This window comes from Melospiza melodia, chromosome 9, assembly GCF_035770615.1.
Source record: "Melospiza melodia melodia isolate bMelMel2 chromosome 9, bMelMel2.pri, whole genome shotgun sequence".
NCBI lineage: Eukaryota > Metazoa > Chordata > Aves > Passeriformes > Passerellidae > Melospiza > Melospiza melodia.
This window is the reverse complement of record NC_086202.1, coordinates 31230306-31256278: the sequence shown is the minus strand read 5'-3', so window position 1 is coordinate 31256278 and position 25973 is coordinate 31230306. Positions and strand designations below refer to the sequence as shown.

The 25973-nt window shown below is 43.0% G+C and overlaps 1 protein-coding gene across 3 annotated transcripts in view; it reads right to left on the bottom strand.

The window, feature by feature from the left end:
• PCDH15 (protocadherin related 15) overlaps positions 1 to 25973 on the bottom strand; it is a 642661-nt gene that overhangs the window by 102483 nt on the left and 514205 nt on the right. For all 3 annotated transcript variants that reach the window (XM_063164079.1, XM_063164078.1, XM_063164080.1), the window contains 4 exons: positions 25730 to 25862; positions 18531 to 18610; positions 17552 to 17645; positions 6942 to 7070 (listed from right to left, as the gene is read on the bottom strand). In XM_063164079.1, coding sequence (XP_063020149.1) covers positions 6942 to 7070; positions 17552 to 17645; positions 18531 to 18610; positions 25730 to 25862 — 436 coding nt within the window. The remainder of the gene's footprint in view (positions 1 to 6941; positions 7071 to 17551; positions 17646 to 18530; positions 18611 to 25729; positions 25863 to 25973) is intronic.

Sequence of the window (25973 nt, the reverse complement as noted above, 5' to 3'; positions counted from 1 at the left end):
CACAGGACAAAATTAACATCTCCCAGATGCAGTCAGAGGCCACAAATATCTGAAATGTGCCTGACCTCTTTGTCATAAACCAAATATCTGTAAGTATTTTAAGGAGGGAACAACATCGGTCATCCATAAAAGTTTGGACTTTTCCTTCTTCCCTAAAGTTCAGAAAGGCTTTTCCTCTCTTTTGCTGCTTCTTGCCAGATTTTACACAGTCTTTAATTTTTTAAATTTTCTATGGATGGATGGAGCAGCTCTGCTGGGAGGAAAGGCCCAAGGCCAGGCTGGACTTTGGGGCTTGGAGCAGCCTGGGACAGTGGAAGATGTCTCTGCCCACGGCAGGGGTGGCACTGGATGGGCTTTGAGGTCCCTTCCCACCCAAACCATTCTGCAATTCTTCAATTTTGGCTGTCTTGCTATTTCAAGGCAAATTCTACTTCTGTGACACCCAAGTGCACACACATCCTTTGGAAAAATCCTGCAGGTTTTATGAACTTCTGCATCCTACTGAATTCCCAGGTCATGGCAGCTTATCCTTCACTCCATTCACAGCAGGATAAAGGAAATACCCTCTAAATTTTCAAATACTGACATAATTTTTCAAACACTGCCCTATTTTTAGGCATTCCACAAGCCAGAAGAACCCTGGATGATTGCTTCCATGGTCTCTGCCAATTCCAGTGCACCTGGAGGGTTAATTCCAAAACCAATGATATGTGCTTCCAAACAAAACTGCACATTAAGAGCAGTTAAACCCTAAGAGCAAATATAAATGAAAATAAATGAAAATCCAAAAGCTCGTGGCTGCAAACCTATCACTGGATGGGCTGGTGAACTTCCTACATGAGTTAATCACATTTTAATGCTTCATAGCTTCAACCAGCCCAGCTTTCTTCAAGCTGGCACACAACAAAACCCTAACCTTGGAAACTTGGATGTTCTTGAAGGATGATTAAAAATTTGGGGTTTTGATGAGTGTGTTGTTTGGCAATGATATGATCAAGGAATTAAACCAATGCATTTGCACACTAGAAAAAAATAAAACACCAAAAAGCCCTCTCAAAACAAAAACTTTGTAAATCACAGATGGGATATACTGTTTAAACTCTGCACATTTATCTGGGCTCCCAAATATTTCCCTTAAGTTATTTTTTGGAATTTCTCTTGACTTTGAGTTGGAAGCAACTTTAAAGCCCATCCAATGCCACCCCTGCCATGTCATGGATACCTTCCACTGTCCCAGGCTGCACCAAACCCCATCCAACCTGGTCTTGGGCACTGCCAGGGATGGGAATCAGGCATCAAAATCCTAAAAGGGCATGAACCAGAGACATGAAATCACTGATTCAGAAGATTTAGTTTGGCATCAAGCTGAAAGAGATAACAGGGCTTAAAGGTATCCCAAAATGTAAAGTGTCAGCAGGCAAAACCAAGAATTCCTTTCATGGAAAATCCTTGGACTCTCAACAATCAACTGCCATGAACATGCTGATAACAAATATCAATATTTCCACTGCACTAAAGCACAAATATTATCTGGAGGGCAAAGATGCAGATGAATGCACGAATATAATAAATTTTGTGAGCTGGGAAGACAAGAGTACAGCTTTTGAAATCCCTTTTCCTTAAGAGGCCACGTTATGGGGGGCAAGGAACTTTTTTGACTTCTTTGATCTGTGCCCAAGCTGATCTAAGTTCAAGGAACAGTGGAAAAAGATGAGGAACTGTGGCTGCAGCCATTATTGCCAAATATCCTTCAGGAATTCCCTGGTGCCAGCAGGAAGAGGTAATTTTGCCCAGCACTGGTGGTTTGGAACGGAAATAAACAGCCCAAATTTATAACCCCACCTCTTTCTCCTGATGCCACAACTCTGGACTTGAGACATCAATCTTGTAAGGGGAATTTGCCAGTTAACAAACATGAAAACCCAGCCAGAAGCATATGAAATTCTTTTGTGACCAACATCTCCATGAGGATTTTGAGAGAGACAGTGCTGAAAGCGTTATTAAAGTCCTTTCTATCCTCCCTGGGGACAAATTCCTTAATAAACTGAAGGAAATTATATCACCAAGGCTCCCTCCCAATGATCTTGTGATCATCCAACCACTTACAAGAAATGAAGTCTGAACTTGCTCTGCTTGGAGTTCACCTGCTCCATTCTGATTCTCTGATTTTGGGGTCAGATTTGCTTTTTTATGGATTCTGACTCAAATCCCAGCTGCTCCTGTTGGTTTTACACCTATGAGATGAATTCAAGCTGCATTGTTAGCCACTGGGTCATGCAGTGAGCAGGAGCCCTGGACTCACTTTGGGTATTTGAGATTTACTTCAGAGCCTGTGATTTTACTCTTTCCCAAAGGCTTAAGTCCTTTTCTTTCTGGATTGTCCTCTCCTGCCATTAAATCCCCTTTTTTCCTGGATTTTTCCTATCTCTTCCACCTCTAATTTTAATTCCTTTTCCTCTTGGATTGTCCTCTCTGCCAATAAACCTACTTTTTTTTTCCTGGTCTTCTCCTTTTTCCTCCACCTCTAATTTTCCTTCAGGTTGTCTTAAAATCCAGGAAATTTGGGAATTTATTGTTAGGAGCCTGTATCTTTAACACAATGTGTAATCTGCAGTGCAGGTTTTAGGAAATCACACGCTTCACACCAAAAACAAGGCAGTGGGGATTTAGGAAAACTCCGATTCCTTTCTAGACTTTTCCACAAGACACTGTAATGTAATAAAATCATAGAATCACAGATGCTTTGGGATGGAAAGGATCTTAAAGCTCATCTCATCCCAACCATGCCATGTGAATGGGCAATAATTCCTCACCAGCATTTTAAGGAGTTTTTCCTGTTTGTAGAAACACAGGAGGAGCTGCTTGTGGGAGATCTCCAGAGGTCATTTAGTCCAACACAACAAGCTTTACCCAACAGCTGTGAAATTTTAAATCGGGCTTTAGATCCAGGGTTTATCACCTTATGAATTTATTAAATAAAAACAGGAGCCTGTAAGAATTCACTGATACCCATGGACAGAAAGCTTTGTTGGGAACTAATTACATTTCATCAGCATTCAGGAGGGCTAGTACAGTACAACCAAAGAAATTTCTCCAGACTTTTCCAGGAGGAAGAATAGGTCCATCCTAAAAACCAACTTTCTTAAAGCATTTATTTTGTAACTTAAAACCAAACAGGTGACAGAGGTATCACACACCCTGCAAACTGTTCTCATTACTGGAATTAATTTATTCTGTTTCCATTTTAGGGAAGCTCCAAGGGCCAGAGATACTTGAGCACATAATTCTTATCCCTATTTTCCATCTCATTTCCTTCCCTGTTTCTCTTTGATAGCAACACATTCATGCTGGAGTTTTCACACAGTGCTGATCAATGACACCAAAATATCCAAGAATAAATGAACTATGGGCTTGGGTGAAAGAATCCGGATATAAATATAACCCCAAATGAATAAAAACTTCTGTCAAGGGATGCCTTTCCTCTCCAGGGCCCCATCAGCTCAACAGCTTTTTATTTAACCCCAGGCTGCTTTTTTAGAGTCTGCAACAAACTGCTGGGGACTGTCTCCCCCCTGCCCAAGGCTGTGAACATGCTTGCAGATCAATATATTGATCCCTTTCCTAAGTGTCATTCCATCTTTTTTACCTCCCATGCCCCTGGGATTGATGAAAGTGCAGTGCACAATGCAGAACATCCTGATGCCCCATCTCCAGCTGGCTTAGACCACAAGAAAGTGCCTGAATTTCCCTGTGGAGTTCCCAGCTGGAGCTTTTTGGATTCCTGGGTGCCCTTTGTGGAACTTGCACCCAGCAGAAGCTGTGCTCCTGCCTTGCTGGGGGATGCCGAGGATCAGAGGGGAAGCAGCAGCAGGGAATCCTACCCACCTCCGACTGCCCCAATTTAGAGAACACAGTGTGAAATAAAAGGATTGGAAACACGCTGGCAGCGTTATCCTGTCTGGCTTTTGTTCTTTTCATCTCAGGAGGCTCCTGGAGTGCCCACGGGCAGCACTCCTGTGCCAGGGCCTCCTGCAGCTCCAGCTGGCAGCAGAGCAGCCAGAGAGGGAGAGCACTTCCAAGGGTGGATATTCTCTGCCTGCATGGAATAAATGCTCCAAGTGTGGCATTCACATTCTCTGATAAAATCCCTTCGCCCAGGATTTTTCTCCTGGGAAGCTGAGAAGCCTCAGAGAAAAAGGAAAACAATTCTTATCTCATTTGCTTCTCCTGTGTTGTGCTCACATGTGGAATGTGTTTGGAGATTGTTTACCCACAGGTGATTGTGTCATTGGATTCTGGCGTGAATTGTTTTGACTCTTTGGCCAATCAGGGCCAAACTGTGCCAAGACTCTGGAAAGAATCATGAGTTTTCATTATTATCTTTTTAACCTTCTGTCTGTATCCTTTCTGTATTCTTTAGTATAGTTTAATATAGTATTCTTTATTATAATATAGTATTATAAAGTAATAAATAAACCTTCTGTGAACATGGAGGCAGATGCATCATTCCTGCCTTTGTCAGGGCATTTCCCAGCAAATACAACACCAAACTGTCCCTCTCCCACATCAAACCTCTCCCTGCCTTCCTGCTACATCTCCTTGGGAAACCAGCCCCAAATATTATCAAAGTACTTGTGGGAATCCATTTGAAAGTCCAACTTTCCCACTGCAAACCAAGCAGAGCATTGGAATCTCTGGGCTGTGGCAGGAATTATTCCTGGGAGTGTTCAGATTGATTTATATCCCAAATTACTTAAAATCCCTGTTCCTGGAAGTGTCCAGGGCCAGCCTGGACAGGGCTCAGAGCAAGCTGGGATGGTGGAAGGTTTCTCTCCCCATGGCAGGGCTGGAATGGGATGAGATTGAAGATCCCTCCCAACCCAAACCACTCTAACAATGAGCCCAGTCACCCAATCCTGACACCAAACCTCCTGAGTAAAAAATCCTGAGGGATCAAAGTGCTTGAGCACCTTTTCCATGTCCTTCCTCACCAGGTTCTCTGCTCATGTGAGCAGCAGGGACAGATCTTGGATTCTAAGGTAAAAATCGCTTGCTATTTTTTTTTTCCCCAGGTAAAATGGGAAGGTGGCATTCCAGAGGGAAAGGGACACCACAAAATCTGTCCTTTTATTTAAAATCCTCTGTTTGACTACTTGATCTGGCAGATTTTAGGCTTCTATTTGAAATGAGTAAAAAGCAGCTTTGTTAATCAGTGGGCTAATTTTTGGTAGGGAAAACACACAGCACTATAAGGATTTCTTCTTTCACCAGGCTATTCCCACCTAAAATAGCCCTTTATATAAATTTTATCCACATTAAATACAAAATTTATTCCCATTAACACCTCTCCCATACCCACTGTGGTACTATCTGAAGCACAACACACCAAAAGCTATTTCAGTTTTTAAGGAATATCCTCAAACAACACAGCTACACCCAAACTCTCATCACCATTATTTCAATAACCTCACTGGAGCCAGAAAAAAAATCCAAATGTCCCAATTTCTCTTTTCTATACCCCAGAATGGCATTTCCAATGGGTATCCTTACATCAATTTGCAGTTGTGAACATGAAAGAGGAGAAATACACCCAATATTTAGGCTATAAAGAAAAAGCTTTCTCCATCCAGGGTTAAATAGGACAGGAAATGACAGAAGCAGTTTCTGTCACTCCAAGTAGGAATAAACTATCCCAAGACCACAATAAATATTTTCATTTCCACACAGCTTAGAAATTGCACTCATTTAGAAGCCAGGGAGCTTCTTGTGGCAATTATTTGTTGTATTTTACAGTTCTGTCACAGCTAAAAATAGAGGCAGGCTCGTGTTTGAGAAGATGATTGAGCCTTGAGGGCCCCAGCAAAGCACAAAATGGATTTGAAGTATGTTTGGGACTGATTTGGAATGTTCCACCTGTGCCTTTTAGGATGCAAAATGAAAAACAACCACACAGAAAGGCAATGACAAAAAGCAGAGCAATAATTTAACCATTTTTCAAAACTGACTTAATTGCACCAAGGGATCCAAACTTTGTCCAAGACTAGCTCTGATTTCTTATGAAATAAAATAAGGATGTGAAGGAACATGATTATTATGGGTATTTGGGTTCCCATGGTACCCAAAATGTCCTGATTTCTGAAGCTTCTACTTAAGGAGCTCCCATTTTCTTTTGATATGGTTGCTGCTGGGAAAAAAAGGCTCATTTTCCACCTAAGTTCCTGAAAAATGCTTCCCAATTCCTCTTTTACCTTTATCCAGTTCGTGCTGGATCCAACCTTAGTGCAGCAGATATGAGACATTATATTCAACTTCTGGATTGAAAACCCTTCTAATTAATGTTTCCTTCTTTCCCTTGAGTCAGGAAAAACAAACATTACCAAAAAAGTGATGTTTTCTTCAAGAGACTGAATCCTCATCCAGAAGACCCCCATGTGTTATAAAAATTTACAACTTCAAACCCTCAAATTTACATTAACCCCTATTTTTATACTAGGTCAGCAATTATTTCACTCAAGAGTTTAACTGATTTTCCCCCTAATGGCCTCAAAATTTCCTCTAGGTGTGACAATTTCTCACACCCGGGTGTCACTTGCTCAGCACGTTTGAATTCTATCTCAAAACAAATAATTTAAAAATGTAGCAACACTGTTTTGACCCGGTAAATCTGTTACCAGCAAGTTTTTACAGTGGAATTTTCTTAAAAAGCAAGCTTTTTAATGTGCTGTTTCTAAGTGACAAAGTGTTTTCAGTATTTAGCACAGAGAAGAAAACAATTTCAATATTTTAAAGTCCCCAAATGTGACTTTGTAGCCACAAATGGAGAGTTTGCATTTCAGCTGAAGATATTTGGATGGGTTTTTATCTGAGGCACAATTATTTTGTGCTCCTTCCTCATCATCTGGACAGCTTGGATAATAAAATACACAATTTTATTGACTTACCCTTACTTGACCAACAAAAGCATTGGCTTCCTCTTCCTGCACAGAGAGGTTTCTGGGGAGAAACATGTCAAAAACTGGTCCGTTGTCATTGACATCTGTCACCACTATATTGACAGTAGCAGTCGAAGTCTAGGCAGAAAAAGAACATTTTGAAGAAATTCTCTTTATTTTGCAGCTTCCCAGGTGAGAACCCTGTTGTTTCTTATCGAGCAGAATCACAGGTAAACAGATAATCAATTTTTTAAACACGTTTTTGTGAAAAGAGAAGCGTTTCAAGAGTTGATTTTGAATTTTTGGAAGACAAAACAAGCTCCAGACTGACTCATACATTAGAGATGCATGAAAAATATCCCTTATCTTTTCATTTTTATACACTTTAGTTTTTATACACAGTACTTTAAGGATTTAAGGAGTGTTTGTTATGAGTAGAGAGAAAAATCTGGAAATACCAAAATTTGCCAGAATGTGAAAAGAAAATTAGTGATTTATCAATCAAAATTACACCACAGTGATGATTAACTAAGCTAAGTGGCACAATCATCTTGTATCATCCTCCTGCATCATCCTCCCCCCACCCCATCCTGATATTCTATTTAACAACCAAATTTTAACATCCCAGGAGGTGGGAACAGCAGAATTAACTGTATTTAATATAAAATTGTTGTCATTATATTGCAAGAGTTCTATTGCCATAATATTGCAAGGGTTCCATATTGCCAAAGTTTCGTACCACCCTTATGTTTCTCGTGGGCAGCTCCTCTAAGCACTGACTCTTCCTTGCCCTCACAGCAGCCAACTGACTCCAGTCCCCCTTTTAACCAACCAATCCACTCTTTTATAACACTCTTCTTATTGGCTACAGCTGTGGCATGGTAAAGTCAGGCGCGCTCCTAATCCTTAATGATTAACCCAGCTGCAACTCTTTAGGGGGTAAGATTACTTTCTTTACTACCTTTAGTTACCTATATTCTATTCCCCTACATAAAACATCAACAAAATATGTCTGTGCTACCTATGGAAATTTTCTCTCCCAATCCAAAAGGTGGAGAGGTGCTGGACTTGAGTCACATCCCTTTACTCTGCTCCCATAGACTGAGAGCTACAGATTAAAACCCCACACTGTTGTATTTAATAAATTATTGTGTTTAATATATTGATTTTTAAATCAATGAATCCAACTCAGTGTCTTAAAAGCTTAAATTTTGTATGTTCTGCTGCTTTGCATCAAATTCCTCTGAGGGAAGTTTGGGCCCTCTTGGGGGGCCTGGAGCATGTCCAGGGCAGGGAATGGAGCTGGGGCAGGGTCTGGAGCCCCAGGAGGGGCTGAGGGAGCTGGCAAGGGGCTGAGCCTGGAGCAAAGGAGGCTCAGGGGGCCCTTGTGGCTCTGCACAACTCCCTGCCAGGAGGGGACAGCCAGGGGGGGTCGGGCTGTGCTGCCAGGGAACAGGGACAGGACAAGGGGAAAGGGCCTCAGGCTGGGCCAGGGGAGGCTCAGCTGGGACAGCAGCAGCAATTTCTGCATGCAAAGGGTGCTCAGGCCTTGGCATAGGTTTAAAAAGGGAGGTTCAGAGCCCCCATGGCTGGCAGTGTTTAAAAAGTGAGAGGATGTGGCACTTAGCAGTTGTGGTTTAGTTACAAGGTGGCGCCTGGTCACAGGGTGGACTTGATGACCTTGTAGGTTGTTTCCAACCATACAAATTCCATGATTCCATGACATGTTTATAACAGGACACTCACAGGAATTACACTGTGCAGATGTGACCCCAGAAGAAATCCCTTTGCTTTAGGAAGAACAAACCTGTTTGAAGGTGGCACCTCACAGGCTTCATAGGGAAACCTGCAACCATCTTCCCTTAACAAAAACCCAAAACCAGCAAAATAGAGAAACAAATTAAAAACCAAAACCAAACAAAACCCCAATCAAAAAGTCTGAATGGAGACCTGCATCTTCTGGTGCTCTGTTGTTGTTGGAATCAGCCCTTCCCAGATCCAGCTGATGTGCTTTCAGCGTCCGAAAAGCTCCCAACATCTGTATAAAATAACTCCTCACCACTTAAAAAATTCAAAAATTCAGAGGATTTTGAACCAAGACAGCACAAGGTGCTACCAGGCTGGGACCTTCTGTTTACTGAGCCCCAGTTATTTGCTAATTGTTCCTGAAACTGCCATTCCCATTTCTAAAAGGAAAATGAACTTTCTGCCTTTTTGTCCAGGCAAAAGCCACTCCAGAATGTTTGCTCTGCTGTGATGCACACTGAATGTAAATCAGCTTTTCCAAAGGTAACTCAGCTCCATGAAATTCCGGGAAATAAACACCCTCACATTTAATAAACTGAGGCAACATGGTGTTAAATAACAATGGCTTAAGGCAGAAATTCCCATTAGGAAAAGATTTCTTTTTATTCCAGACAATTTTCATGGGCTGTGGTTGATCATCTGCAGCATTTTGTCTCCTTGAGAGGATTTTATAAGGAAAAACGGAGGAAGGAAAAGAAATGCTTGGGATTTTTTCCCAAATTCTTGACTAAGAATTTTCAGTGTCTTTCACATTCCTGGCCATTCTTTACTCATCTTGAGCACCCTGTCAGCCAACACACCCAGGTCAGTGCTCCACTTGTCATATTTAAATATTCACTCCTGAATTTAAAAGGCAAGATTTTTGCAAAGAAATAATATTTTCCAAGGAAAAACCACCTTACTGTGATGCCAAATACTAGAATTAGTTTAGGAAATTTTATCAAATGCTCCTCTCCCTAAACTTGTGTTTGTTAAAATAAGATTGTGCAAGAAGACAAATATTTCAAGTAAACCCTGTTTTTATATAAATCATAGTTTAGAAAATTATCAGATGTGTATGAATTCAGAAATCACTGTAATAAGACCAATATTTCAAATAATCTTCCTTTTTTTTATAATCACAATTTAGCAAATGACCAACAGTGGGTGAAATCACAAGGGGCATTCAAAGCAGACTCTGGGTTAGCAGCAACCCCCTGGGCTCTCTTCCTTAAAATCAGTAACAGACTCAGAGAAAAATACTTCAAAATCTCCCTATTTCACCCAAAGACAGGAAACATTTGTTATCTCACTGATGTCTCAGCAATGCCCACCTTTACCATGAAGTGAGACTCACCTGTGTATCTTAGAGGGCAGCACTTCTCTCATTAACAGCAGAAAGTGCCTGGATCAAAGATAATTGACCAAAACCAACGTTTTTACATCCCCATTAGATGGCTCCAAAGATTTGTTGAAGCTCCAACCTCATATTGATGTGCTGTTCTGAAAAAAGCCCTTATTTGACAACCAGAATGAATTTCAGGGGCTTCTCCAGAACTGCAGCACAGAGCAGGGTTGGGAACAACTTCATCAGCCCTGCTGGGAATCACGGAAAAGTCACCAGACACTAAAATCCCAGACTAAATAATCACTGCCTGTGTTCAGGGATAAACCAGAGCCTCTTTTCAGCCTGGCACTGGATCAGAACATATGGAAAAATGTGGAGACCCTGGCATAGGGTGCCCAGAGCAGCTGTGGCTGCCCCTGGATCCCTGGCAGTGCCCAAGGCCAGGCTGGACATTGGGAGCAACCTGGGACAGTGGAAGGTGTCCCTGCTCATGGCAGGGGTGGCATTGGATGGGCTTTGAGGTCACATAAAAATCATGGAATCACAATTTATGTTGGAAGGGATCCTTAAATCCCATCCATTCCCACCCCCACCATGAGCAGGGACACCTTCCACTGTCCCAGGCTGCTCCCAGCCCCAAAGTCCAGCCTGGCCTTGGGCACTGCCAGGGATCCAGGGGCAGCCACAGCTGCTCTGGGCACCCTGTGCCAGGGCCTGCCCACCCTGCCAGGGAACAATTCCTAATTCCCACTATCCCATCCAGCCCTGCCCTCTGGCACTGGGAAACCATTCCCTCTGTCCAGGTCCTTGTAAAGAGTCTCTCTCCATCTTTCCTGGAAAATGAATGCACAAATTTCCTAAACAATTATAAAAAGTCTCAGAGGTTTTTAGAGGATGCTAAAAGAGGCACAGAAACAACATAAAAAGGTCTTCACAAATATTTAAATACCCCCAAAATTCTTTAAAGAATTGGTTCCCTAAAATAATGAGATACACCTAATTCACAACCGGTTTTCCAAGGCTAGTCTTCATGCAAATCCAGCACAGGAAAGTTTGAAAACTTCTTAGCCTGGTTAAAAATGAGGCTTTTCTACCTCATTTTTACAGAATCATCAAGCACAGTTTGGGAAGGAATCCTAAAGCTACTCCTGGAAATTTAACCAGGGAAAAAGCCATCTCAGCCTCATATCAGGCATTTCCTATTCATTACTGGAGAAACCCTGCTAACTTCTCTTTTATAATGAACATAAATAAAAGATCCAGAGCAGCAGTTTAAATCTTTCTTAGGGGCTCTCAAATATTTCTTACATAGATAATTCTTCCCTAAGCAATAATTGTAAAATTTACATCATCTGCACAAGTCCTAAGGATGCCAGGCCCTGATGAATGTTATGGATGATAAATCTGAAGGAAATTCCACTTTGTTTTTATTTTATTTGTATTCTGTCATTTAAATTGAAGTTGGGAATTGATGAGAGCATTCTGTGCCTTGGAGAGGAAACATTCTTGGCTCTGATGTTGAGCAAGTTTATTAATTTGGACAAACTCTTAGACAAACCTGTCAAGTTCAGAGATAAGCAGTTTGCAAATAATACAAATGGAGGCAAAGCCTTTATTTGATCAAAAAAGAAATGGTAAATAATTCTGCTGATCTCCATATCAGGATTTATTGATATTCATCTCAAGAAAACCATATCTGAGTGGGGACAGAATTAACAATTCTATGATTCCATTTTCAGACCTTCTTTCCTTCCATGAGAAGTTTAAAAGAAATATCTCCCAACCCCCTCCTATCTATAAAGAGGAAATTGCCAGCTGGACTGCAAAGAAATTTTGGAGAGAAGACCCTGAGGGGAAGGGAAGTGTAATTCTGTAGCTTGTCAATAATTACACTAATGAGAAAAAATCCCAATAAGCTGGAGACCAGACAAAGAGAAAAACTGTCAAAACTCCAAAATAAAGCCCAAAGGGAAAGCTCCTAAAATGAAAACCTCATACATCACAAAAGAGAACAGAAAATATGAGTATATGAACAGAAAATATGTCCATGATTTTCTCTTCATTTTCATGTGGAAAGGAAGAGAAAATCATGGACATTTAAGGAACATCTTGACAAATATATAGCATTATCTTTCTTCTGACAAAAGCCACATGTATTTATTTCAAATTTCTCCCTCTGAAAGGTGAAGACAGGAATTCTTGCTTTGGAATTGCATCCGAACACACCCCAATTTGTGAACACAAATTGAGCTTGGGATGTGGTTTCTCCTTCACCTGCCACTTTGCCCATCCACAACTAAAAGCTCATTACTTGGGAAATAAAAGCATTTTCCTGCCTGCTCAATTAATGCATCCTTAATTGTTTGTTGTGTCGGATTGTTAACAGTGACAGGTCGCATTTTTCCAGGGAAAACCCACGAGCCTGTTAATGCTCCAGGTCATAACTCAGAACAACAATGATTTGGGAAGCACAGCTGAGCATTTTAAACCATCAGGAGCATTCCAGGGAAAAGTAATGGAAAGGTGGCAGCCAGGCCACCCCATTCCATGGAAAGCCAAGGTGCTGGGTGAGGGCATAAGTGGCTCTGGATTAATTTTGATGGAATTAGCAGTCCCCCAGAGTCAAGTGGTGTCACCATGACTGTCACCACACCACCTAAATCAGTTAAATCAGCCTTGAGGCTTAGAAAAGAGAAACCTCAATTACTCCATGCCACAGCACTCTTGTCAAAGCTCTCTAAGGTCTTTTGGTAATGACACAGAAAAACGATCAAGAAAAAAAATCCAAAAACCTTAAATAGCAATGACATAGAAAAACAGGCAAGAAAATCAAAAAAACTTAAAAAAACCCCAAAAATTCAGGTGTATGGGACCAGAGACTTTGCAAATGCAAAAATGAGCTCAAAAGACTTCATTGATGATGATGATGGGGGTTTCTCTAAAGAATATCAGGGATCAAAAGGAAAGACAATATCACATTGTATCCTATCCTAAATTCCAGGATTTTAGGGCAGGCACAGAGTATTGGCCTGCCCTGGTGGCAGCTGTGGAGGAAGGAGGTCCATGATGAAGAATCCAGGAACTGGAAAAGAAACAGAGATATGTCTTCTCCAGTATGAGAGCAAATGACCTGGAGTTGTGCCAGGGGATGTTTAGCTTGGATATTAAAGAAAATATCTTCACCAAAAGCATTGGGAAATACTGGAACAGCTTCTCGTGAAGTGGTGGAGTCCTCATCCCTGGAAGTGTTCAAGACACGTGTGGATGTGGCACTTGAGGACATGGTAGTGGTGGAGCTGGTTGATGGTTGGCTTTGATGATCTCAGAGGTCTTTTCCAACTTTAAGGATTCTGGGACATTCAGAACTATGGGAAAGGCATATCCAGAGGAAATGCTGCTCCCCACAAGTGTGAGGCTGGGGCTGCTGCACCCACAAGCTCATGTGGGAGGTGTCCTGCTGTTCTCCAAACTCCTGGAGACACCAGAATGGGAAGAAAAATCCATTTTAATGTGTCTCCCTGGGCCAAGGAAGATGCTGTCAGAGCTGGGGATACTTGAGCCTTGCTTAGTTTCATGGAGAAAAACATCCCTGGTTTTATGAGAACAAGACAGTCATCATGTTGAGACAGAAAGCTTCCAAAGCAGTCTGGGATACATTTCTTCCTGAAATAATTAACAATTTTCAAGCATAGCAACCTTTCCCAGCTGAGGTATTCCAGGATTTTACACGCTAATATTTAAAAACTCATGAGCAGAAGTTTTGCCCCTTTGCTTTCATCTCATAATGGCTAAAAATCTTTGTTCACACAGAGTTTGGCTGGGAAATATTGTGGATATTGAAATTCTGGAGTGCTGGCCTCAATTTCTGAACCAATATCACTGGGTGAAACTGCAAATGCTGAACTTACTCAGGTGAGTATGAAAGACCAATACAAATGTTCCCTTTTCTCCACTGTCTGAGGGCTTTTTGGGCATCTTTATGTTTGAAAGGTATGGATTAAATAACCACATTTAAATTGTCAGTCCTGAGGAACATCAGCTCCTGACACCCCCTGTGCAACTGGAACTTATCTGGGTATCCTATGACTGCTGTTTACAAAACCAAGCTGCAAAAATGTACAAATGCCAATTATTCATGGTGCAATTGAGGAGGAATGTTCTCCTGGGCTGGGTTTGTGTGGCAAGATTTGGATAGTGGGGGGTTATAAGACTCCTGAGTCTTTGCTTGTATTTTTCTTCCCTGTGCAGCTGAGGAGGGCAGGGGTAGAACAAGGTCAAGCCATCACATCTCACTGAAAAAAACCCACAAAAATTACAACAGAACCCTCCCCACACCAGTAAAGTATTTTTCCTCTGAATGCCTTTCAAATTTAAAAAAACTCCAAGCAAATACGGGAAATAAAACCCAAAAGCTGACTTTGAGTAGGTTTGACTCTAATAGCTGGTTTCATGTTGGATGGAAAGGGATCAGGTTGGATATGTTACCAGCTAAAATATGTTAATGGGATTTAAATGACATTTTACCTGCCTGGGGAATTAATTTTGGGATTTTAGGCAAACTGCAACAAGGCATCTGGTGACATCACCAGTTTTCTGTAGGCACTAATGGAGCTGCTCACAAAAAGCAGAGCTGGATGACAAGCAGCAGGTGAATGAGCTTGGGGAGCAGTGGTTTTGTAATTTTAGAAATATTTTCTTTTCCTAGAAAGACACTGTTGCTAAAACAGTGCTAAAAACTAGTTGAAAAGCAAAACTGCTCCATGAAATGGCACCACTTGGACCAAGGATTTGTGTCCTCAGAAGGTTCTGGCATGGTACCAACCAGGAACTTGGAGTGAGTCCTGACCCTCCTCCAGGAGAAGCCTGTCAAACAGCAGGAGCACATCCAGAGGGGCTGCAAATCGAGGGAATTGTAAAGACACAAGGAAGCCTGGCAAATCAGTCACACCCACTGTTTCCTGGCATGGAAAAGTCCTGGAGATTAAATGGCCTGGTTGAGCTGCCTTGTTTCATCCATTTGTTTGTAAAATGAAAGCCAAGGAGCTTGTCCAGCCTTTTTTGCAATCCTGGCAAGCCCAGCTCTTAACCCTTTCCAGCTGCTGGCACCAGGAGCTTTGGTCAACTGAGTCCTATTGCTGGACAATCTTCAGAAGAAATGTGCCCCACCACTGATAGAAAATATGAACTGCAGAAAGCAGCTACAGGCAGGGAAGGACAGTGACAAAAACCCCAAACCAAGCAGAGGGAACATGCTCAAGCTACAGAGCGTGCCCATGTTTCACCCTGAGAACAATGCACACACACCTGAAGCTGCAAAATTCCAGGGCAAAACATCTGGCATGAAATCACAGAGTCATGGAATCAACAAGGCTGGAAAATATCTCCAAGATTATCAAATCTGCTCTTTGACTGATCCTCACAGCACTGAGTGCCACCTCCAGGGATGGGGATTCCAAAGCTCCCTGGGCATCCCCTGCTAATGGGATTGAGGGAGGAGAGGAGATGAGATAGCAGAGTTCTTAAAGTGGATTTTGTTGTTACAACCAGTAACAAGAACTTCAAGAGGTGCCCAACAGCTCAGTCCAGGGACAGCTCTAAAGGAGCCCTCCATGGTGTATTTTGGGTGGTTTTTCCAGAGCTGAGCTTCAAACACCATATCTCAGCTCACATACAACTATTTTTTGCTAAGCACTGTGCCATGATTAACAGGATTTCCTTTCAAAACCCCAACTATCACCTTCAGAATGTTAGAATTAATCTGCTGGCCACTTAATCCCGGGGCAAAGCGAATGAATCTCTCTCTAGATGAAAGGAAAAGGAATGAGCTTTTCAGTCCTCTTTTTTTTTACACCCCAGAGAGTATTTCAGGAGCGTAACACAGCCTGAACCAACTTGCAAGTCTTTAATTTACATCTTCAGATTTCCCAGCTGAGAGTTTGAGATCAAAACCACCAAACTCACAGCTGTGAGAGCAGTTCACGAAGAACAAACCCACAAAAGCTGGAACCAGGTTTTTCATGGAAAAGGTGGAGACTGTTATAATTACTCCATGTTGCCACTAAATTGTATAAAGGCTTCCTTGATATTTTTGGGTGTGTTTGTAAATTCTGAGTAAATCCTAGGTAAGAAGGCTAAGATGAAGAAGCTAAAAAGAGCACGAGAAAAAAAAAATAAATGAAATTTTCTTCTGCCATGATGGGCACAGCTCCAAATCTCAGAATTTTCATGATCACTCTGCAGCAATGTGTCAGACATAGCTCTGTTTCAATCTCAAATCCTTCTAGAACAGCCCATTCTTGTTATTTATTAATTATTATTGATATTATTTGAGATCTGCCCTTATACAGAAGATCAGATGTACAGAGATTTCTCCCCCACCTGTGCTATTATTCCATGGCAGAACTGCTGCATTCACAGCAGCACAATCCAGCTGCAAACTTTCAGGAAAAATAATTCCATTGCCTCTGCCTGATCAATAAACACATATCCTTAAATAGTCTAACATTTTGTAATAGGAAAATGGAAAAAAATCACCATTTCGTTATATAAAACACAAGTGTGAGCAGCAGTTGGTGGGGCTGGTTGTGGGGTCACATATGGGTGCAAACATAGAAGACCTGGAGATAGCTCTTGACAAAAAAAATTGCTATTTTTGAAAGAGAAGTGGGATTTTTCCAGATTTTTCTGAAGAGCTGGACAGTCAGTTGTGGAAAAGAGCTGGATAAAGTACAAACCACCAATAAAACCTCCACATCTGGGAGAAGGGAAGAAGAGGAGCAGGGGTTGAATAGCACAGAGAAGAAACAGAAGATGAACATCTGTGAATCCACAAACCCTTGGCTGTTAAACAATAACACAAAGCAGCAGCAAAATCCCTTTGTCCATGATCAAGGCAGAGACACACAGGCTTCACCCACACCAACCAAAGGAAAACTCCCAGATTTCAGACACGTTTGGTCAAGATCCATGGAAAACACACAATCAGACCACATGGAGGTGGCCAGTGCTGTCCAGCCCTCCAGGGATGCCTCAGGTTTTAGCTTTTATATTTTTTCAGATTCTGTGCTGCTTTAGTGTGTGGATCTGAGCTTCATATTAAGGGATGGCAAGCTATTGGAATTTGGCAAGGAGACAAAACAATTCCTTCTCCAGCTGGGGACCAAGGACAACTGATCCAAATTTTAGACCCAAGAGCAGAAACAACATGGACTGAAGAGAGAAAATAAGAAGGATGGGACTGCATAACCAAAAGCTGTAATTGGACAATGAACTCCAATATGCAAATGGAGCAGAACTTATAAAAGTGAGACACACCGTGACCGGGTGTCCATTTTGTGCCCATTTTGGTTCACCTTGGGTGCAGCCCTGGCTGGGCTCTTGTGCTGCCCAAGGTGCATCCGTGGAGGAGATCCTTTTAATAAATCCCTGCTTTATTCTTTAATTCTGCTCTGGGTCAGCCTTCCCAAGGCCCCAGCAGGACACTCACCCCGTCGGGTCTGCCGTCCGAGGCCGTGACGATGAGGATGTAGCGGTCGGTGCTCTCTCTGTCCAGCGGCTTTCCCAAGGCCAGCAGGCCAGAGCTGGCAATGAAACAACAGCAGGACACGTTAGCAGGACACCTGGGAGAGGGTCTATGAGCACCTGAGCTCCATCAGCTTGCTGACAACAAAGCTCTTCTTTGTAGGATCTTTAAGGCTTTCTGTGAGTGAAAGCCAAGAAAGGCCACGAGCCAATTCCTAATGCTCCCCACTCAGATACAGGAATAATCCTGGATTAAAACATCAACCTGTCTCAGGAGGTTTGGGTATTTAGGTTCACAATCTTTCCCTCACACCAAATTAGAATTCTTTTGCACCAGGAATTAATAAGCCCCAGGTTACTTGTGTTCCATCATTTATTGTGGGAAGTTGGCTCACCACTCTCCCTGCCTCCTGCAAGGAAAAGGATACTTTGGATTGCAAAAAATAATTAATGGCTAATAATAGGTAAAATAAAGGGTGGCGGGCCAGGCACAGACCAATCTGGTGCTTGCACTTCATAATAAACCCTCTCTTTCTTACTCTATTTAAGCTGGAATTCAATTTAAGGAAAATACAGTTCTTAAACAATGCTCAAAAGGCTTTTCACTACAGGCTAAACCATAACAAGTCAGGAAATTAAAGCAAAAATTGTCCCTGCCATTAGTCAGGAGCTGACAGGTAAAAGGGTTTTAATTAATCCCTGGCCACTCTTTTAAATGGAATCTTTCCACCTCAGTGAGTTTCTCTTACCCAAAGTGTTTTAAATAAATAAACAGTGGCCAGTGACAAAGCCCAGAGTGGATTTTGGCTCACAAAGCTCTCATTAAAGGCTGACAGCCCCTGGAAGGAGCAGCTGAAGGTGTCTGAGCACAACCCTTTTCTCTCAGCTCCTCATTCCCTGGGCTGACAAGTTCCAAGCCTGTTTTCCAAGAGTTTCCCACTTACCTCTGAGAGAGATTAAAAACTTGCTGAGGATCTCCATTCTGAATGAGGTATTTGATGGGGTCGCCCTCTCTATCGAAAGCCTTAGGGAAGGAAAAACGAGGATAAAATTCAGTCAGTGGCAAAGGTTTCCTCTCTTCCCTTCTATGCAGAAACTGGGGAATTAAGTTTTAGGAAAGTTTCCCACAGGGATGACACCAATCCCTGTTTCTAAAGCAACTCTGGTTATTGATGGGCTACTCAAGATAAAGCTGGAGCACATCAGAATTCCTATGCTGCACAGAAATGACAATATCCTGGATGCAGGATAATAATTGGTATTAATTATTATTAATTATCTAATTATCAAATTACAGCTACATCCAGCAGCATGAGTATGAAATTCAGGCTTTAATAATTTACTTCTATTTTTCTGCAGCTCCATACTGATTAAACTGAACTTTCAGTTTCCTTTCTTCCCATTCTTCACTTCCATTTTCTATCAAGATCCCACTTTCTGTTATTTTATTAGAATCCCAGTCTTTGGCTGATGCTCCAGTGAGTTCCAACTGCAACTGGATAAAGTACAAATCATTCACCCCACTCACCCTCCCCAATAATTTGCTTTTTGGGGGTTGAAGATCAGGGTAAGGCCTTTAAGAACAGACATTAACAGCACCAAAATGAATATATTCCACCTATTAGGTTTAAAAAAAATCCTTCAAAAATTGAATAAATTATTTTTGATGCCTCTCCTGGTGCCACCTGAGTCCATTTCCTCTGGTCTAGAAGAGAAGAGGCCAACACCCCCCACCTTCCTCCTGTTAAGTTATTTCTGTGGGCCACAATCTCAGGCTGCATAGCTTTGAGCTGATCACCTAAAAAGCAGTTTTTGACATAAAACCCCAAGAAAAAAAAAAAAAAAAAAAAAAACCAACTTAAACACCCTTCAAAATTAAGAACAGAAGCACAAGCCATTTAAATGTGCAGGCAGAGCAGGGAATGCAGTAAGAAAATAACTTGGCTTAGCCAAATAAAAAAAGAGGGGCAAAGTCAGATGGAAGGGATCAGCACAAAGAAAGAGCAAGAAAAACTGGATGGGGACACAGCCAGAAGTCAAGGCAAAACAGGAATAGAAACAGGAGAGAACACAAAGGACAACAAAGAAACGTTTAAGTTACAGAAGGAACCTGAGGAGTGGTTTAAAAAGCAGAAGGGATGTTGTTGAGAAGGGCAGACACGTAAAACTGCCCCTGTTCCAGCTCCAAAATAAATTAATTGGGGCAAAACTTCAGCTGAGAGCTGGGCAAGAGTCAGGCAGAGATGATATTCATAAACAGAGCATCTTTTCTGACATTGAGTCAGCTGCTGGAATTCAAGCCTGGTAAAGTCCATCCTGGTGTATACAAGGGCTGAAGCAATCTCAAAGCCATAGAGATTGGCCCCAAAAAAAAATTTTTTTTTCTTTTTGGGCTCTCCCAGAGGACTAAAATGCTGGAGGGCAAACCCAAGGTCTGTCCTTCATGGAGGAATGAGCCAGGAAAACATGCACCAGGCAGGTGGAGTGCAATTCCCAGAAACTCACAAACATTCAAATTATTTGTAAGATGGATGACACAGAACTGAATTTCTTCAGCACACAAGGACACTGAAGCAAAATTTAATCTGATTTTCCAACAGGACAACAAGTCTCCTGAACAGGGCAGAAACTATGGCTCAATAAAGGAGAGCCATGGTGCAAGCTTTTCCTATTGCTTGGTGGGATATTTTCCCAAGGAGTTCCAACAACAGTCTCCAAGTGGAGGGTGGGATTAAGCAAGAATTAAACCCATCATCAAAATGAAAGCCAGGCAGTAGTGGGTGGTGCTAGTACTGACTCAGTTCTGCATGGATGTGTACAGGTCTCCCAGCACTGATCAATATTCCCATCCACAACATCGATGACAGACTGGGAAAACTGTTTACGAATTCCATAGGTGGCACCGAGTGACAGGAGGTGTGGGTGGAATTTGGATCTCCTTGGCCTGAGGATATGAACAGTCAGGATGTGAGCCAGGAACACGAAACGCTGCGAGCACGGGAGGCAGACCATGGGAGGAGCTGGCATCTCTGGGGACTGCCCTTGCTCCTGAATCACCAGAACCCCATGGCTGCTCCTGTCTTTAGCCCTTTGTCCTCCTTTTCCCTTCCCTGCAGGGCATCCTGCCCTCCCTTCACATTAAGATGTCTCAGGGGGTATCATCATGGTCTGCATTCTCTCATAGCAAGTCAGGGGCTCTCAGAAAGCCAGAAAATCAGGCCAGCTGTAATTGATTTGATTTTCTCCTTATCCCCACAGAAAATCTTTTTTTAAAAAGGGGAAAAGTTGGTTTAAAAAACTCCTGCTTTTAATCATTGCTTTTAAAAACTCCTGTAAAAGCAAAGAACACAAAGTTCTTGTGTACAGAAGAAAACCCCCCAAGGCAAGGGAGAAGAGCAACTTATTCCTGATTTTTTCCAGATCAATGGCACAGAGTGATTCCATAAATTGGACACAACAATTCCATGTTAGCTACTTGTTCAGCACATAACTGGACCCTGCTAACAGCCCCATTTGTTCTGCAGGCTCCCAGAAAAATGACAGCATTTGCATATTTTAATTAATAATGGTTGGCAGAACATGGAGCCATAAATGCCTCCCAGGCATGTAATAAACTCTGAGGTTTATTTACAAATTAATGCAGTGGAGATCATTTAATATTGCATTAATCTCAAATGTTGTTAATTAAAACACCAGTCAAGACCAGCCGGGTGCATTAGAAAATAAATAAGGGGATAAGAAAGAAATAAAGCTCTCCATCATCAGCATAAGAAATTTTAATGGACAAGAAAAAAGTGAATTTTATTTTTCCAAAGTCTAAAGGGCAAATTTAAAGCAGCTACGTTTGCATTGTTACTCACCCTAATGTTTTGCAGACCTTCAGATTTGATAATTTGGGAATACTTAAAAAGCTTTGCTGGCTCTCTACGGGATTTTGTAACCCTCCTGCTGTATGCACAACTAACGAATTATTACTAAGAGAGAGCCATAAAAGCATAATTTCTAAACATGCACCAGCCCAAACACTGATTGGATTGATAAGACACAGGAAAAGAAACATCACTGTAAAAATTTACACATGAAAACACTTGTGCAGTATTTGAGGCCTGGTGATATTCCATACAGTCCATGGAACACAGGCAATAAAACCCAAACCAATCTGCCTAACGGGGAATTTTGTGTTGCCTGGAAAAAGCAGCACAGGATTTCAGAAGTTTAAATATTCACTTAATGAATGTTTAAAATATCCTGGTGGATTTTGCACAGGAGGAAATAAAGGAAGATGAAAACAGAAATATGCTGCCCACAAGAGAATACTTTTAATCCAGATTGAGGTTTTAATGCAGGACAAGGGAGCTGGACTTGGAACTGGATTGGGAGAGATTCTTAAAGCCCATCCAGTGCCACCTCTGCCATGGCAGGGACACCTTGCACTGTCCCAGGCTGCTCCAAGCCCCAAAGTCCAGCCTGGCCTTGGGCACTGCCAGGGATCCAGGGGCAGCCACAGCTGCTCTGGGCACCCTGTGCCAGGGCCTGCCCACCCTGCCAGGGAACAATTCCTAATTCCCAATATCCCATCCAGCACTGCCCTCTGGCAGTAGGAAGCCATTCCCTGTGTCTTGTCCCTCCAGACCCTTGTAGAAAGTCCCTCTCCATCTTCCACATTTCTGGTAGTCCTCAACTACCAAGACCTACAAGAGATACAGTCCTGGACTAACCACCAAAGCTGAAGTCAAGCATATTTGAGATTTAATAAACAAGTATTTTTCATGAAATACAGGATCCCTGAGGCTGGAAAATCCCTGCCAGCCCATGGAGTCCCAGCCGTGCCCAGTGCCCACCTTGTGCCCAGCCCAGAGCACTGAGTGCCACCTCCAGCCCTGCCTGGGACACCTGCAGGGCTGGGCACTGCAAAGCTCCCTGGGCAGCCCCTGCCAAGGCCTGAGCACCCTTTGCATGCAGAAATTGCTGCTGCTGTCCCAGCTGAGCCTCCCCTGGCCCAGCCTGAGGCCCTTTCCCCTTGTCCTGTCCCTGTTCCCTGGCAGCACAGCCCGACCCCCCCTGGCTGTCCCCTCCTGGCAGGGAGTTGTGCAGAGCCACAAGGGCCCCCTGAGCCTCCTTTGCTCCAGGCTCAGCCCCTTGCCAGCTCCCTCAGCCCCTCCTGGGGCTCCATTCCCTGCCCTGGACACACTCCAGCCCCACCAGGTCCTTCCTGGATTGGGGACACTGCCCTGGAGGTCCCTCAGCAGGGCCAGCCCAGAATGGGCTGCTTGGGGTTTAGTGAAACATTAAAGCAGATTATTCCATTGGAGCTTCACTTTCCAACCACATTTAAATCCCATCAAATCCTTCAATACTAAAACCTGCCAAGAGGTTTTTTTCTGCCTCCAAAGATCCCTCAGGCCACAGATTCCAGCACCTGTCAAGGAAACACAAATGTTTCTGTTTCTCAGCAAGTTCCTGGCTCCTGTTCCTCTTTGGGACTTCCAACCCCAAATGTCTCTCACCGGGGAGGAGAAGGCTCCTGAACAGCCTGGCCCCTTCCACTCCTCCCTCCCTGCAGGCACCACAGATGTGCCAGGAGTTAATTGGCAGCACTGAGCTAAATTAGTCATCCTCCCTCAGCACAGGTGACTGTCTGAGCTTAACCAGCCAGAATAATCCCAGCCTTTCAGCAGGAAACCATTTTAGCAGGAGCTTTCCCATCCACCTGCTTCAGTGAGTTAATTAGAGCTCCTTTATTTCACTACTGCTAAACACAGCATTAAGTAAGTTCCTCATCCCTCAAAAAGAAAACTCAATGAAGAGTTGCCGTTTATTTCCCTAATATGCACAGCTGGTTTTGCGGCAGAACACAATGCAGTAGATAAGGAACAGTAAATAAGTAAGGAGAGAACTCATTTTTTAACTCTTAGTGCAGCAAGGGGAGGTCTGGTCCTGCTGCATGAGGATGAGGGATGTTCCTGCTCCTGGACCTGGCCAGAAGCTGTTCCTTGATCCCTGATCCCAGGGCACAAGGTCCCACTAACCCTGGGCCTGGCAGCACTGGGATCTCTGCTCTCTCTCAGCCTGTTGTTACACACACCAAGGGGAGAAATATCTTCAGGCATTTTTCAAAAACAACAGGCTAGAGAAGGCAAGTTGCCCAAAATCTTACTAAAATTCCCCATGAATGAGGTGCTGAAGCGCCTCTGATCTGCTGGCAAATACAGAGAGACATTCTAACACAATAAATACAATGCAGCAGATCAGGAACAGTAAATAAGTTAGGAGAGAATTGATTTTTTAACTATTAGTGCAGCAAGGGGAGGTCTGGTCCTGCTGCATGAGGATGAGGGATGCTCCTGCTCCTGGACCTGGCCAGAAGCTGTTCCTTGATCCCTGATCCCAGGGCACAAGGTCCCACTAATCCCGGGCCTGGCAGCACTGGGGTCTCTGCTCTCTCTCAGCCTGTTGTTACACACACCAAGGAGTAGAAATATCTTCAGGCATTTTTCAAATATTACAGGCTAGGGAAGGGAAATTGCCCAAAATCTTACTGAAATTCCCCATGAATGAGGTGCTGAAGCTCCTCTGATCTGCTGGCAAATACAGAAAGACATTCTAACACAATAAATCACACTCCTTTCAAGTTTCCAGCCACTCAGAATTTTTTCTAATATAACTACTATAGAATCCCAGAGTGGCTTGGATTGGAAGGGACTTCAAAGATCAACTTGTTCCACCCCTGACATGGGCAAGGACGCCTTCCACTATCCCAGGCTGCTCCAAACCCCATAGAACCTGGCCTTGGACACTTCCAGAGATGCAGGGGCAGCCACAACTTCTCCGGGCAGTGGCATTTGCAGCCTACAGCATCTTTTACAATATTTAAATCAAACAAAGAAGTAACAGAAACAGCCAAGTGAGCCCTTTTTCTCTGCAGTCCATGTAAAACGGGCTGCTGATCAAAATGAAACAATTATCAATCCTTTTGAAGTGCCCCTTTTTTCCCCTGGATGCAAGGACTGGCTTGTGCATGGCATGACACAGAGGGCAGGAAGGTGGAGAGGGTTTCAGCAGCTTCAGGGAGTGCCAGGGTGTGGAATCCTTAAAATCAGAGGGTTTGGGGAAAGCTGCAAAAGTCAGGCCTCAGAGACAGCAGAACTGTGATTGGAGCTAAGCAGTAGCCATGAGATTGGTCAGCAGAAAAATTATGTAAAATGTAGAAAAGCAAAGACAAATAGAACAATGGTCTGTGTATTAATGCTTGTCTAGAATAACTCCCTAAGCTACAGAAAAGTTTATCTAGCAAAATATTAGGAAGTTTTAAGCTTAATAATGGAGCTCTGTGCGTTGTGTTTTAAGGCTCACAAGCAGGTATTGTATTCGAAATAAGCAAGCATTGTTTAACCAAAGGTGTGTGCTTATGGTGGTTGGATGGAACTACTGTCATTGTGCTTTTGCTTTGTGTGATTGGTCAAAAAACTTTTAAAGTGAGTTGTAACATTAAGTTCTTGGTCTGCTGCCTGGGATGTGAGCTGCTGGCATCTTCCCATTGTCACAGCCATGTAATGAGAGTGATGCTGGAAAATAAAACAGCTCAAGGCACATTCCTCAGCAGTCCTGTCCTGTTTGTGATTTGTACATGGACCCTCAGCCAGGGAAGCCTGTGCACCTGGAGTTTGTGATTTGTACAGAGCCCTGTGACGGTGTTCACAGGGGCCTTAGGATGAAGGAAGAGACAAGGATCTGACTCCATGTTTTAGAAGGCTTGATTTATTATTTTATGATAGATATTACATTAAAACTATACTAAAAGAATAGAAGAAAGGATTTCATCAGAAGGCTGGCTAAGAATAGAAAAAGAAAGAATGATAACAAAGGTTTGTGGCTCAGAGAGAGTCCGAGCCAGCTGACTGTGATTGGCCATTAATTACAACCAATCCCAGATGCACCTGTTGCATTCCACAGCAGCAGATAATCAATGTTTACATTTTGTTCCTGAGGCCTGTCAGCTTCTCAGGAGGAAAATTCCTAAGGAAAGCATTTTTCATAAAAGATGTCTGTGAGAGAGCCCCTCAGCCAGTGATCTCAGGGCAGCCTGTGTACCTGGAGTTTGTGATTTGTGCAGAGCCCCCACCCAGGGCAGCCCCCTGTGTACCTGCAGGTTCAGGAGAACAGCGCCGATCCTCATGGCCTCGCTGACCTCCAGGCTGTACATCAGCTGTGGGAAGCGTGGGGGGCTCTGGTTGTTGGGAGGCAGCACCTCGATGTAAACAGTGGTGATGGAGCTCCTGCAGGGCAAGGGCAAAAAAACCAGTCAGAACCAGTCAGAATCAATAAATCCAGTCCACAAGGCAACCCACAGTGGTTGATTTACACACTGTGTGTTCTCGAGCTCTAAC